The sequence below is a fragment of the Melozone crissalis genome, unplaced genomic scaffold, assembly GCF_028551555.1.
Source record: "Melozone crissalis strain CALT ecotype California unplaced genomic scaffold, PUWL_Pcris_2 ptg000033l_1, whole genome shotgun sequence".
NCBI classification, from domain to species: domain Eukaryota; kingdom Metazoa; phylum Chordata; class Aves; order Passeriformes; family Passerellidae; genus Melozone; species Melozone crissalis.
Window position 1 is genome coordinate 4,809,017 of NW_026535811.1, and position 14,035 is coordinate 4,823,051.

Below are 14,035 nucleotides of genomic sequence, written 5' to 3' on the forward strand. Positions count from 1 at the left end.
ATGGCTTTGCCTGGGCTGCCAGCAATCTGATGGTGTTTACATAACTCTGCTTATTCGTGTGTAAAACTTGTTAGCATTTGACTTCATTTCATCTATTATCCTGCAAACCAGTTGGCCTCAGCTTTTTAAGGGGAAGTCTCATCTCCTGATTATCTGGTTTAATTTCAGATATTAGATCATAAAGACATTAATGAAATGCAAACTCACACTGAGAAGCAGATGCTCCTAGAAATACTCTGGCTAAATTTATTTTCATCTCACTCCTTAAAGAGTGTTACAGCTGGGCAATAACTGCAATTTCTCTCATGCCTGATAATTTCTATCATTCTGAGCCCAGAATGCCCTGAAAAAAAGTAACATCATTAAGCAATAAGCTCAACAATGCCCTTGTTCTCTTAGAAGAAGGCAGTTAAATGTAATAACTAAGAGATATCGTTCCAAGTCTGCAAATTTGCAGTTTTAAAGGCTGACATGAGCTGTTCTTCATGTATTCTGTAGGCTGCATATGTGTGTTGCAAGGATCTGTCCAGACCCTTGCAACACACATATGCAGTCTACAGAATACATGACTGCAGGTAAATATATCAAACATATTTGCCTGAAGATTGTTTTTAAACCTTTCCTAAGACACAGGGATATTCAACCATCAGCTTCTTCTGTATGGGAACAACACACTATTCCCTTTTCTTTTCTTTAAACTGAATGAAATTTGTTGCTGAGCATCACTATTAAATATAAGGCCTTATTTAGTCAAAAGAAGAGTTAATGCAGATTTTTCAGGCAACTCATTTGTAAGCACAGGGTGAGGTAAACTCTTATGGCATGAGAATGCTTTATACAGTGAATTAAATTAACTCTGCCCCTTGCACTAGTTGTGGATATCAGGCACATGGAAAATTACTAACCAGCTGAGAGCTCAATTACATCCCTATAGTCTAGGAAGAAATACAGAAATAGAGGGATTTCCCTGCCTAAGAGTCTGACAGAAGTAGACCAGGGACCAAGAACAGAACCATTTTTAACTCTGAGTCAGTTTAGAACAATGCTCCTGGTCTCTGCCATGTGGAGATAAGAGAAGTTAAGCTGTGTGCCCTGCTGTGGATGGCACAGGAAGTTTGAAGCATCTGTGCCTTCCCAACCTTAGGCCAATGTTCATTGACACAGCCTTTTTGCATTTCAAGTATCGGAAGTCTTTTGTATGAGAAAATTCTGGTGGCAGATATGACTTACACTGTTTGAAGGGCAGAGATGCAAGAGTGCTGCAGTCTGCCCTGCCTTAACAGACTGCATACTGCCAATTTCCATCTAAGATACTAAACATATGTAATTTTTTGAACACAAACATGGCAGGAAAGCCATTGACACTTATTTGTACTATATCAGCTACATTTCTTGAGACTCGCTGTTTTCTTTGTGCTGTACCTGTGTTTTGGTCTAATCCTGAAAATCATGATAAAATTCCATTTTATATTTCTTCTCACATGGTGCTCTTTTAAGCAGGCATGCTTGTCAGAATTATCAACAATAAGCACAAAAATCTGTGTCTCCATGCCTGTATTTATTAGATGTTTAAATAAGATCCAGCTCATGAGGGACATCAGTCCAGTTAAAGCTAATAAATTTACAGTAGGAAACAAAGGGCAGGTTTTCCACTGGCAGAAGGTGGGTTACCTGATTACAGGATTGGAGGGGACTCTTTTAGACCCAATTATTTCCAAAATTCCTTGGTGATTGCAAGAGATGAAAGATGGGCATTTTGCCAACTGTCTGGGTGCTAGATTGGAGCTGCCCTCCTAAAAGCTTGGCTGGTACAGGATACAGAGTACACAGATTACAGAATGATGTTAATTTACTATAATCCATAATCTGGATTGTCATACGAAATACTAAGGAGCTGATTTTGTTTTCTGCTTAGGAATTGCAGTGGGTTCAGCTCAGTAAAGTCTGTGCTCTGTATGACTAGCTCTCTCTGGAAGAACAAAACTGCTTTTATGAAACACTTCTCTTGCATTTTAAAGAAAATGCAATCTGAAAAACACACAAAAAAAAATTAACTACTAAATTCTACCAAGCTTTCCATACATCTGATTATTTCCTCCAGGGCATTTGAAATGCTGCAATAGCAAAGATTTGTTTAATATCCACTCTCACTTGAGAGTGGCTGCAGTAGAGAAGGTTTTAGTGAGCCACTGGGTCATGCTTTTCTGCCTGGGTTGAGAATGAACTCCAAAAATTGCACAACAGAGATTCAGCGTGAAGGGCCAAATCCACCCCAACAACCCAAATATGTCCTGTCAGTCCTGGAATTCCAGGCAGCTGTGAAGACAGGTTAACAGCTGGAGCACTCTGCTTCAATTTGTTCTCAACTCTCACGCATCTCTAATCTTATTTACTCAGTGCCTCGATATTTAACTCCTGGGCAGAAGATGTCATGTCTTGGCTCTAGTAAAAAGTAAGTATTTTACAGAAAGACAAACAGAAATCCCCAAAATATTTGCAACTTCAGGATATATGAAATTCATGGAGAGAGAAAACCACTGTAGGTTTTTTTCTAGTGGAAAAAGAGACTTGCAATAGACAGGAGCACAGCCCTTAGGAGGACAGAGGCTAAACTTTTGGGAAAGTAAATTCTGAAATAAAACATGAACATTGGGAAATTACATGGAACACATATGGAGCCAGATTCTCTTATGGTCAAACATGCACTCATTGAAAACTTGTATTAAGATCATATTCTTCTTTCCTCAACACCAACCTGAATTGAAGCATAATCTCTGAAAACTCTTCATAAAAACATAACCAGATGCTTGAGAACAAGAAATGGGCCACTCCTAGTGTTTCAAGAAAAAGGAAACCAGAAAGGAACCATTTTTGTGTGATTCCTAAACTCCGAACTGTCTAACATTTCTCACTAATGTACACCCCGTACCAGGGCTAACTCCACTGCAGGAATGAAAACAGCTTCAAAAGTTATTTGTGGTCATTCACATTGATCTGACATGGACACAGCCTTACCCCGCTGTCCTGGACAGGAGAAGGGCATTTTTTACTTTCTGTGGCTGGCAAAGACGACATAACCTTGCTCTCCAGAAGCATTAAGATGCTATGGACACAAATGTGTCCAGTGTTAACTTCTCCAGAAGATAAAAAATGTGCTTCTCATTGTCCTGCAAAGATGTACCCTGCTGGCTTGACCTTCTTAACTTGCTGAATCAGTCCTTTGTGTGCTGCCAGAGCTGCAGCAGCCTCAACAGGAACAGCAAAAAGCACATTAAATGTCTTTCTGGTTCTCTACACACCTTCAGAGATCCAAACTGAAATCCATTTCACTTCTTTTTCAGTTATACCAAGTTGGGATTAACCACATATCTTGTTTTAGCAGAACTTCCAATAATCAATTTACTAACCCAGGAGATTTTTAGCCTTCTGGAGGTTGCTGCCATCCCCAACCTGCAGGATCTTTTTAAAAAAAAATAAAGAAATCTTTAGCCACTGCTTTTAGAAATTAATGATATCAGGAACCATACAGCTTTGTGGCAGTGTTTTTCTCTATGTCCTACTCACATAATGTTTTTTAGGGTGAATATAGTAATTACTAGTAAATAAATAACTAGCAATAGTACTTGATCTAGTTAACCCCTTCTCTTTGTCATATTTTCACAACAGGATGACCAACATCTCTCCTTCCCCATGATATGATCTGCAATCCCTTAGGGAAGAGCATGACACAGGGCAAAACTCTGGTTCAGATTCAAAGTTAAGCTTCATCTAAACGGAGGCCAGCCTGACAATGCCCCTAAGACCTTCCTGAAGTCTGCAGCAGTGATGATGTGACAATGGAGCAAATTGGATCAGCTTTCCAGTATAATTTAAAAATAAATAAATAAAATCAACAAACAAAAAGCAAATTCAAACAAAATAACAACCACAAAAAGTAGAAGCGAAAATTCATTGCTGGTTCAATGGCAAGTCAGCCACTTGTAAATTTGAGGCTTTAGTGCTCAACAGATTAACCTAAGAAATATTCTTTAGAGAGTTCAAGAGGCTTATTTTTGCTCTCAGTTATGCTGAAGTCAAGGAATTAGGTCCACTGTCATTACAAGAATTATTTCATCTCATTTTTTCAGTGCAGCTGCAGCAGACTGAAGTGGACCAGCAAGACACTCAGAAAGCACCACCCCTGCAGACACTCACAAACTACCCAGCTCCAGGCTAAATTCCTCCAGCATCACTTACAACATCAAAATGACGAAACCTGATGGTTTTGTTCAAGAGGACATCTTTTACTGCCTAGGAAGAGGCACAAAGCAGCAGGTGGTATTTGCTTTTTCCCTTGCTGAAAGCAGTCAGTCCCCTGTGCTCCAGTTCCACGTGGGATTCTTCCTGTCAGCTACGTGCAGCTCCCTTGTGTGACAGCCCTGACACCCCAGCACACAATGTACCCTGTGCTGGGAAGGCAAAGCCTTCACCCAGCTCCTTCCAGGGCTGCCACTGCCTCATAAATCAGCTGGCTGGAATAGCTCAGGTAGGGCTTAATCCAAAGGCCACTGAAATCAGTGCAAAGGTTCCTTCTGTCTCCAGGCTGGTACCTCAGGGCTTCATAAAACCCAGGCAGAGCAGTCCCTCTGCCCCTGGGGACAGCACAAAGCCTCAGCTTTGCCACAGAGCCATTAAAGATGCAGCACATCCCATCACCCCAACAGCTGGAGGTTTTCCTTTTTTCCCTGACCTCACAGCAGATACAGAATGCTGCCAGATGGGCACAAGCTAACACTGCCATACTTTGTCCTGGCTTTCCCAGGCTGTGCCTGAAAAGTCTCCTTCCCCCCAAAGTACCTGAGCTGCCGCTGGGTCCCTGCCAGGCTGAGCACAAGCAATAAATCTGACAGCCTGGGAGAGAGCTGGACAAGGTCCCACATGTCTGCTGTTGGAAATGTGCCCCCTAGACAGGTCTGCAGTGCTGCTCCAAACACATTGACAGGCCTCCAGAGATCCAGACAAATATAAATAGTTTAAAAAAATAACTCTGGCTGGACAACATTTCTGGGTGGGCACAGTGAGCCTGTGTGGGGAATCCAGAATGTCTGGAGTACCTTCAAATTATAAGAACTTAAAATGCAAAAAAAACCTCACTTTGTTTTTGGGTTGGTGTCAATTTTTATCTGAGTTGCCTCTGCATGAACTACTAGCCACAGCACATACTAGGGGTGAAATGCAATGTTGGTATTCAAAAGATAAAATGACTCCTCAGGATCAGTCTTAAGCATATGAACCCAGAATACACAGCACAAGAAAATATCATTTCCAACATGGAAAATTGAATAAAACCCCAAAACACAAAGCCTAACACCAGACCTCAAGGACTGAGCTTACACTGAGCTTCTCCTAATATTGAATAGCTGGACATGAGTGGCCCCAGCATCACAAACACTTGGGAACCTGACAGCTTCTGTATCCTCACCACTCCCAACACAGCCTCTGGCTCTGATGAAGGCATGATAACACCAAGCCACTTGGGCATGTGGTGCAGGAGTCCATGCTGCTGCATTTTCACCCCTCAGTCTTTCTTGGGCACAGCATCCAGCTAGAAAGAGGCTTCCAATAAACATTTATTCCAGGAAAAGGCAAAATGCTGAGTTCCAACACTGCTGGTGGGAATGGCTGCTGGCATTTCTGGCTTTGCTGTTCTGCTCAAAGCCTAAACAGTGTTTGAGAGACCTGGCAAGCATGTTATAGCCTACACAGATATCCATCTCTCCATCTCCCAGCAGAAATGTCTTCAACCAGTGCTGGATTCCCCACAGCAAGGCTCCAGCCACTGATGGGAGGGCTGGGGAAGTGGCCTCTGCTTATGAAGGAACATTTCCAACCTCCATGCTGCGCAACCTACTTTATAAAACACCTGAAAGCATTCAGAGGCAAGTCTGGCAAGCAGATTTCTGCAGCTTATGACATGTGAACATGTTGTGGTTATATTATTAAAGGCAAAGATGATCCCCAAATCCCCAAAAATCTGAATTTGCCAAAACCAATGCAGCATCACATGTTCATTTGTTAATAACAGCCCCAGTGCTGCTGCCCTTCCCTCTGTGTGAGCCCTGCAATTGGGGCAGATGCTCAGCTCAGCTCCTGCCCCACTTTGCGCCCCATCTGGGGCAGGATTTGGGAGGTGTCAGCTCCCAGTTTCACACCCCAACTTGAGAATCAGGCTCTGTTATTGTTAAGGCAAACCAAAAATAAAAAGGCCAGACTAAATTATTTTTAAGATCCTGAGATTTTTAAAGCAGTCTTGTGACTTTTAAGGGGTCTGAGTCATTGTGCTTGAATGCTTGAAGCTGGCAGCAGCAAAGGGAGGACAGCAGGATTTAGCGTACAGTAATTTATTGTTGAAAGCCTTCAACTGTGTGGGAAAGGGCATGGGGCACATCTGCAGTGATTAGGGGAAAAAGGGACACAGGCCCACACAGGCCCAAGCCCTTCTCCTCCAGCCAGGCTGCCACCAGGCTACTCCTCCATGAAATCACCACATTAAACCCCAACAAGGCACCCCAGACATGGAAAATCCACTTCCCATTAGCAGGATGGGACACAGGTGACACCCTGGATTCCAGTTCCAGGGATGGCAAGGGCAGAGCCCACTGTCCCCAACCCTGGGGCTGTCCCTGCCTGCCCAAACCAGCCACACCACAGGGCTGATGCCCAGGTCACCCTGCAGCCTCTGAATGCTCAATGGGAGCCTGGAGGCCTTCAAAGAGAAGTCAAGTTGCATTTTTCTACAGAAAATCCCAAACTACAGCCCCTAACATCCTCCACAGACCACCCAAGGCCTCTATTCCCAGCAAACCCCAAGGTCTTGGCCTTTCCTTTAACAGCTTTGCTCAAAGAAGAAGAAATGAAGTCCCTATTCAGAATTAAGTACAAAAATTAGAACAAAATGTGCTTAAACCTAGCTTTTTTTTTTAATCAATGCAGTGTTAATAAACTAAATCAAATCTTTTTATCACTGAAGACATTTCAAAAATAAATGGAGCCTTTCTTCCTGCTTACACTGGTATAAATCCTGACATTTCATTAAAGCAAACAACACTGTACAGATGTAAAATGGGTTTAGTTAATGAAATGTCATTGCTAGTATTTTCATAGTATTTCTTTCATAAATTGACATCATCATCATACCCATATCAAATTCTGCTCTCATTTCACCAAGGTAAATTTGTGACAAGTGACAGCAAATGCTGCTCTTGCTGCCCACATAAAGTGACTGAAAATGAATAAAAAGCAGCAGGCAGTACAAACACAACAGCAACTGCCCAGTAATGGCAGACAACTCACACATATGCTACATATACCAATTGTATCCCAGCTTTCAAGTTATAATATATAACTTTACCTTTAGTATATATAATATCTGATATATAAATATCTGGCAAACACAATCCTTTCTGCACAGCACTCACACAGCATCTGAGGATGAGCTTTCCTTTCCATGATTTCCATAGAAATATTGCCATATTTCTATGCCATATTCCACCACCTCTGCTGTTTACATTTATCCATGTAGCAAAATAACTAGGAGCCAGACATTTCCAGCAGTCTAAGGAAATTAGAGAACACAAAACCCACAATATTAACTAAAGCTGATATTTTGGCACATATCTTTAGCTCAAAGACTCTTTGGAAGGTAAGGCAGAAATTCTCACAGCCACTGCTAATCAAAGGCCAGGCACCAGCACCATTTTCCAGCTGCAGTAACTCACCTCTCTGCTTCCAGGCGCATTTCCTCACGCTTTTGCCTCCTGAGCTCTCTGCGGCGTTCAAAGTCATCCATGGTGGGTGTTTAAGTGTTCCAAGCTCCGGGAAGATCCAAATCTAAAAGGGAGATGATCACTTAGATGAGAGTGAAAGCACAAGGCATGCATCTAACCAACTGAGTCCATTTAGTTTTGTTTTGCTGTCTTAGCTCTGCTGTAACTATTTTCTTTTTCCATCAAAAAATTCAACTTCCTCGGTATTGTTGAGATAAACAAGATTAATGAAACGTCTTGAAGGATAAACATAGCCCGTGCCTGCGTTTAGTTTCCTAGTTAAAATTAAATCAACATGCTTCAAGCAAGGACTGTATACATCTGCTAGCCACAGACTAGCTATTTGTAACGTCACAGGTCTTTTCCACTAACAAAAGCAACAATTCAGCAGGATTTTTAACTTCCAGTTTTCAATTTTTCACCGCAAGCGATAAAAGCACTGCACAAAAAGAGCTCTTGTTTTCTTTAGCTGCACAGATAATTAAAAGTTCTGCAAAAGTTAGTCCCCGGCTGTTCCCACCCCCACATTCAGAAAAGCAGAAAAAAAGTGAAGAGAAAATGAGAGAAGAAAGAAAAAGAAAAAAGAGGGGAGGGGAAGAAAAAAAAGTAAAGGGAAACAAGAAAAATAAACCTCTGCTTTTAAATACTAGCAAGAGAAGTCAAACTCTGTACAAACCCTGCTCAAAGAACGAAGAGCAGCAATACGTTCGTTGCAGCTGAATCCGCGCGTTTTGCCCGTGCCCTACCTTCTTCTTTATGATTTAGTCCATGAAGTATTTTCCCCTTTACAGTTCTTCATATACAAAGCCTTCCCAGCCTCGGTTTATATCCCATCAAGCCGACTATTACAGAATTCCCCTGCAGCCCCCAAACCAAAAATGACTACCAGAAAAGGGAAAGCTGTTCTCTTTTTGTCCCTGCTTTGTTTACAGAGCTGTCAGTGGTTAGTTAAACTCTGCCTGGAATCTGGCATTTAAGGCCTGCTCTGAGATTGCTTCCTGTGCAGGGCTGGAGGCCTCAGCTTCCTCTGCAATCCCAGCCCCCAAAATCCACTTTTCCCAGCCCCTCACTCCGCAAGAAAAGCCCAAAACTTCCAAAGGTGGCTCAGGAGCTGCTTGCAGCTGGGGGCAAACCAAGCCAAGGTGTATTTGGGCATTATTTGAAGGGGTCTGTTTGCAGATGGAGATCTGTCTTGTGGCATTATTTATGTTCCTGCCAAGTGCCCTCCCCATAAAATCACTGGCACCAGCAAAGCCTTGCTTGGCTTCAGGGAATTTGTGGCTTTTTCTGCCCCCTTTTTTGGATTAAAACACTGCTGAGGGCAGGGGTTTTGTGGAGGTTATTTTATTAGTTTACTTTCCCTGGGGGTATTTTTCTTTCTGATTTGTTCCCAGATTGGGGGATTTAAATTTTTGATGTTGCTGATGCGATTTTCCTTGCGTTTGTCTGGGGTTGTTTTGTGGAGATTCAAGGGAAAGATTAATTTTGCAAATCTGATAGAGACATTACAATTGCTGCCTTTTTATAAATTCAGTTATACCATGCATCTAAAAAACAAGTTGCAAACAGATTTTTTTGCCAATCTTGTGTTTACTGTTAGTGCAGGGTACTCCTTGAAGAGGCCAGAACAGCAAATCTTCCATTTTCTCCCAAGAAGTGCTTCCATCTCAGCCCACACGTGCAGCTAAATCTGGAGGACTGTGAGTTGCAGGGCTGATGTGGTTCCCCCTGGCTGGGAGACAAGGATCAAAGGAGGAATAGCACACTACAGAACAAGTTCAAAGCAGCACACTGGGTTTCTATGCAATGGCAGTGTGCTCAGGAATTAGGACTTTACCAAGCAGCAGCATTTAGTCTGTGTAGCACAGTCACCATCAGGAATTTAAACAAAGAGCTGGCTGTTGGGATGACAGCTCACATGCTAGAAACAAGAATCCCAAAGCTTTTTCCTGCTTTGCCTCTCCAAAGCAGACGTGCTTTGATATTTGATTTATGTGCACGTTCATCAGCTCCCACCCAGCCAGGCACATCCCTCACTGCATCTCTCAAGGTTTTGTGCACCAACATTACCCCCATGCCCTCTCCAAATATCCCAGCCCATCCTCCACATGGTCCTCAGCACCACCTCCCATCTCCAAAAGCTCAAGCTCTTCCTCGCTGAGGAAGTCTGAGGATGACAATAACAACAACCCAGAACTATTTCTGTTCTTCCTCCCCTCTTTTCCTCCCCAGGAGCACTGGGGAGATTGCCCAGCAGTGATAAGGAGTTCCCTGATGCAGCAGATTTTCCCCATCCTCAGGATACTTTTCTGTCTTGCAATGAAGATCAGATGGACTGATGTCCTGGGAGGATGTCAAGGTTTATCCCAGAGTAATGTTCCCTCTCAAAGGACTGAGGCACAGCCACTGCATGACATTCAGAAAGCTTTCAATCCAAATCTCTCTTTCAGAACTCAGGAAGCCACTTGGGTAATGGAGTTCAGGTCAGCAGTTTGACCTTTAGCTAGCAAGGACATATTAGTGCAAGAAAAGGAGGCATCAGCCAGAAGGTTCACTTGAAGAAGTCACTTATTCAGTGCTGTTCACTGTCTCCCCAAAAATAACAAGATGTCTTTCACCTCTCAGAACCACTTGATAATAACACCTAAAAATTCTTCCAATTTCCACAAAAATATGTAACATATAATATAATACACATTTTTATATATGGTATAAAATCTAAGATTCTCAAAAGACTCAAAAATTACATATTGATGTAGATATCAATAATTAAAAGTGTTTTCTACAAGCCCTTTTTTTTTTTTTTTTTGGAGTGTGTACATTTTAATGCTTCTTTTTTAAGATTAAAATTATTCATGAGTAAAAACATCCTGGGACAAAATGTAACACTCCACCCAGCTCCCCCTCCATGACCTGGCTTCAAAGCCACTTGGGAAAATGTCTTTGCACACTTTGGAAGGTCACGCAAAGACATTTCATTTTTCTACTCTTTGATTGCATATTTATTTTCCTGTAACACTTATTTTTAATAAGTTGGTATCAAACCAAAAAAGTTTTATTTTCTGAAAAGAGAAAAACTATCCCAAGAAAACTGTTTCAAAAGCAATGTTTCATTCAACCTCAAAATGGAAAATTCCCTAGTTTTATTTTAAACATAAAATTTTGGGGCTTCAAATAAAAATGGAAAATATTTTTATATGTCAATTTATTTTTTTCCAAATTATTTTCAGGTATGTTTTTCATCAAATTCACCTAGACACCAATAAATTTTAAAGAAGCATAAATATATATATATTTATGAATAAATATATATATATATTGAATAATATATATATAAATATTTATTGAATAAATGTGGATGTCTGAAATTATTTGAGCAGTTCTATTCCCTGGCATCCAGACCTATGTGCAAATTACTGGAAGATGGGCTACTCTTGCAGTGTGAAAAGATCCACCACTTACTATTTAGTTGTTTCTACTTCAAAACAAGACCCTCAGCATCTTTTCAGCTTCTACACCACTGAAATAATCTGAATTAAACTTGTGGGGTTTTTCCACCACCAGGTTCAAAAGAGGGACCTGTGGAAGACTTTACCTACATTGCCACGTTGCTTGAACCAGAATTACAGCAAACTATGTGCCCTGAAAATGTCACGTGTCCCAAAAAAATCCTTTAAAAGCAATACCAGTCCCTCCCTCCCTCCCCCTCACATAATGCCTTTGATCTTCAGCTGACTATGGTTTATTGTTAAAATTTGTTGAGTTTTTCATTGTCTTGATAAAAAGTATTTTCTTCAAGGACAGCCACATTTAATCCCTCCCAGAACAAAGCACACACATGCAAATTCCACTCCCCTTTACATCTCATCCCATGAGAGACTTTGAAAATTTTATCTCCTTTCCTAAGCTTTCCAGGTAGAAAGCAGATGGTAATCGCAAATATGTGATAAAATATTTTACTAGTACTTGGTGGGAATATGCCTTTTGAAAGCAAACAATAAATTGGCTGAGTATAAATACACACACAACTATATAATTGTATAATCCACTATGGAGAGCAAAATAACCTCCTGCTCTGGCTCAGATTTAACACTGCCCTCACCCTATTCTCAGCACTGCTTTCAGTGACAACTCGGCATCCAGGGGGTCTAAAAAACAGACAAGCCAGTCTGGCAGACAGCAAAATGCAAACTACTACTCAGGTCTTGAGCAAGAAATGTCTTTCAAGACCTCCCAGTCACCTTTCTGTGAGGTTCAGGCTGAACTTCTACACCAGCTTCAACCTGGCTGAGCCAAGAAACTTCAAACAAAAGCAAATCCCCTGATATGACATGGCCATGTACTGCACTGATGCCTCAGGTTTGAGCTTTGATATTTTTCAGATTCTGTGCTGCTTTAGTGTGCAGTTCTGAGCTTCATATTAGGGAATAGTGAGCTCTGTGCACAGAGCAGGGAGACAAAACAATTCCTGCTCCAGCTGGGCACCAAGGACAAATGATCCCAATCTCAGCCCAGGAGCACAAACCCCATGGGCTGGAGAGAGAAAAACAAGCAGGGTGGGACTGCCTGGGCTAAAGCTGGGATGGGACAATGAACTGCAAGGTGCAAATGGAGCAGAACTTATCCCAGGGACAGACCCCGTGCCCGGTCGGGCATTTTGGGGCCATTTTGGTTCATCTTGGGTGCAGCCCTGGCTGGGCTCTGGTGCTGCCCAAGGTGGATCCATGGAGGAGAACCTCTGAATAAATCCCTGCTTTATTCTTTAGCTCTGTTCTAGCTCAGTCTTCTCAAGGTATCAGCACAAGGCTCTGTGCTGGCCATGCCTGTTGACTGCATCGCACAAGCATGTTCCATCTTATTTCCCTCTTAGTACAACAGCAAATTTCCCAATTTCCTCATTCACCTGAAAGGAAGCAAGGGGATTTGGCTTAGGTTTCTTTGTAACCAGAGAAATCTGCTGAATTTCCCATCGTATCTCAAGACCTCTGCACGCTGTGCCTCGGGTGTGTCCCCTCCCTTTCTGAGCCCAAAAAGCCTCTCAGGATGGTGAATAAAGGTGGGCTACCAGCACAGGCCCATCCTGCAGAATAATCCCAGTTCTGCAGGAGCTGGTAAAAATTTCAGGACCCTTCCAAGTCCAGCTACACAAAGGTTTCCCATTGTCATGGTTTGCATGCAAAGCTTTGCATCAGTTCCCTCAATGTCTCTCATGCCAAACCATGACACCCATGTGCTTGCAATTAAACATTCGATTGTCTTCTGACCTAAGTTGTTGCTGTCATTGCCCTCTTTATTTTTCTTAATACTACCACCAAAACCATCAAATTTCAACTTAAACCAAGACTTCATGCAGCTTTTTGACTTGCACTCCATTAATCCAAGTGTCCCATTTTCCTATTTGTGTCCACTTCAGGTGGCTCAAAGCCCCGGTGTCAAAGCATGGACCTTCCAAAAGCCAGCAAAGGACTGGTCAGTGAGGAGCACAAAGGATATTTCACATTAGCTGGCTAAATGCCATGACATGCACTGTATCCCTAAGACTACCATTGCCCTTTCTTTTTACCTCCTCCACCTCAGAAGTGAAAACATAACCTCTCTATTGCCCCTTTTGAAGCTGAAAGCAACTCGGCAAGCAACACTCATTGTCTAAATGTGACTTGTTTAATCTGGCACCCGTGAAATGCAGGTATGACAGGCATTCTACTGCAATATCTGGGAGAATTAGAGTTCCTTAATCTATCTTCAGTCAAAACAAATAAATGTGTTTTTTATTAAAATCTGTCAGAAAACATTTGGAAATTATTTTCATTGCTCCCCTATTAATTCTGCTTTAGAAGCATTCCATGCCATTCAGGTCTTTCAGAAACAGGCATGACTTCATTGAAATCAAAAGGTGCAGTTCAAAGGATTGATTTCTCCTTTGTCACACCTCATGCATGCTCCTTCTTTAATCCAAGATGTTACATATCACTGGAATTATATATTACCAACAGTAAGGCTCCATAAATTCATTTTCAATGTTCCTTTCATGCAAAACCACATCTGCAATTGTTTCTGTAAATTTGGCCAAGCATTCACAATGACTGCAGAAAATAAACTCTTGTACATATACATATATACACACATACCCACAAACCAGTATCAAGCAGCTTTATTCCTTCCCAAACAGAATAGCTCATTTGGGATTTGAGGCAAAATAAATATACTAGGTCACATGAACACAGTTTTAT

General features: G+C 41.8%; 1 protein-coding gene across 5 annotated transcripts in view; it reads right to left on the minus strand.

Moving 5' to 3' along the window:
- CALD1 (caldesmon 1) overlaps nucleotides 1-14,035 on the minus strand; it is a 162,703-nt gene that overhangs the window by 70,811 nt on the left and 77,857 nt on the right. For all 5 annotated transcript variants that reach the window (XM_054282118.1, XM_054282121.1, XM_054282116.1 and 2 more), the window contains exon 4: nucleotides 7,758-7,869. In XM_054282118.1, the coding sequence (XP_054138093.1) occupies nucleotides 7,758-7,828 (71 nt within the window). In that variant the 5' untranslated portion in view covers nucleotides 7,829-7,869. The remainder of the gene's footprint in view (nucleotides 1-7,757; nucleotides 7,870-14,035) is intronic.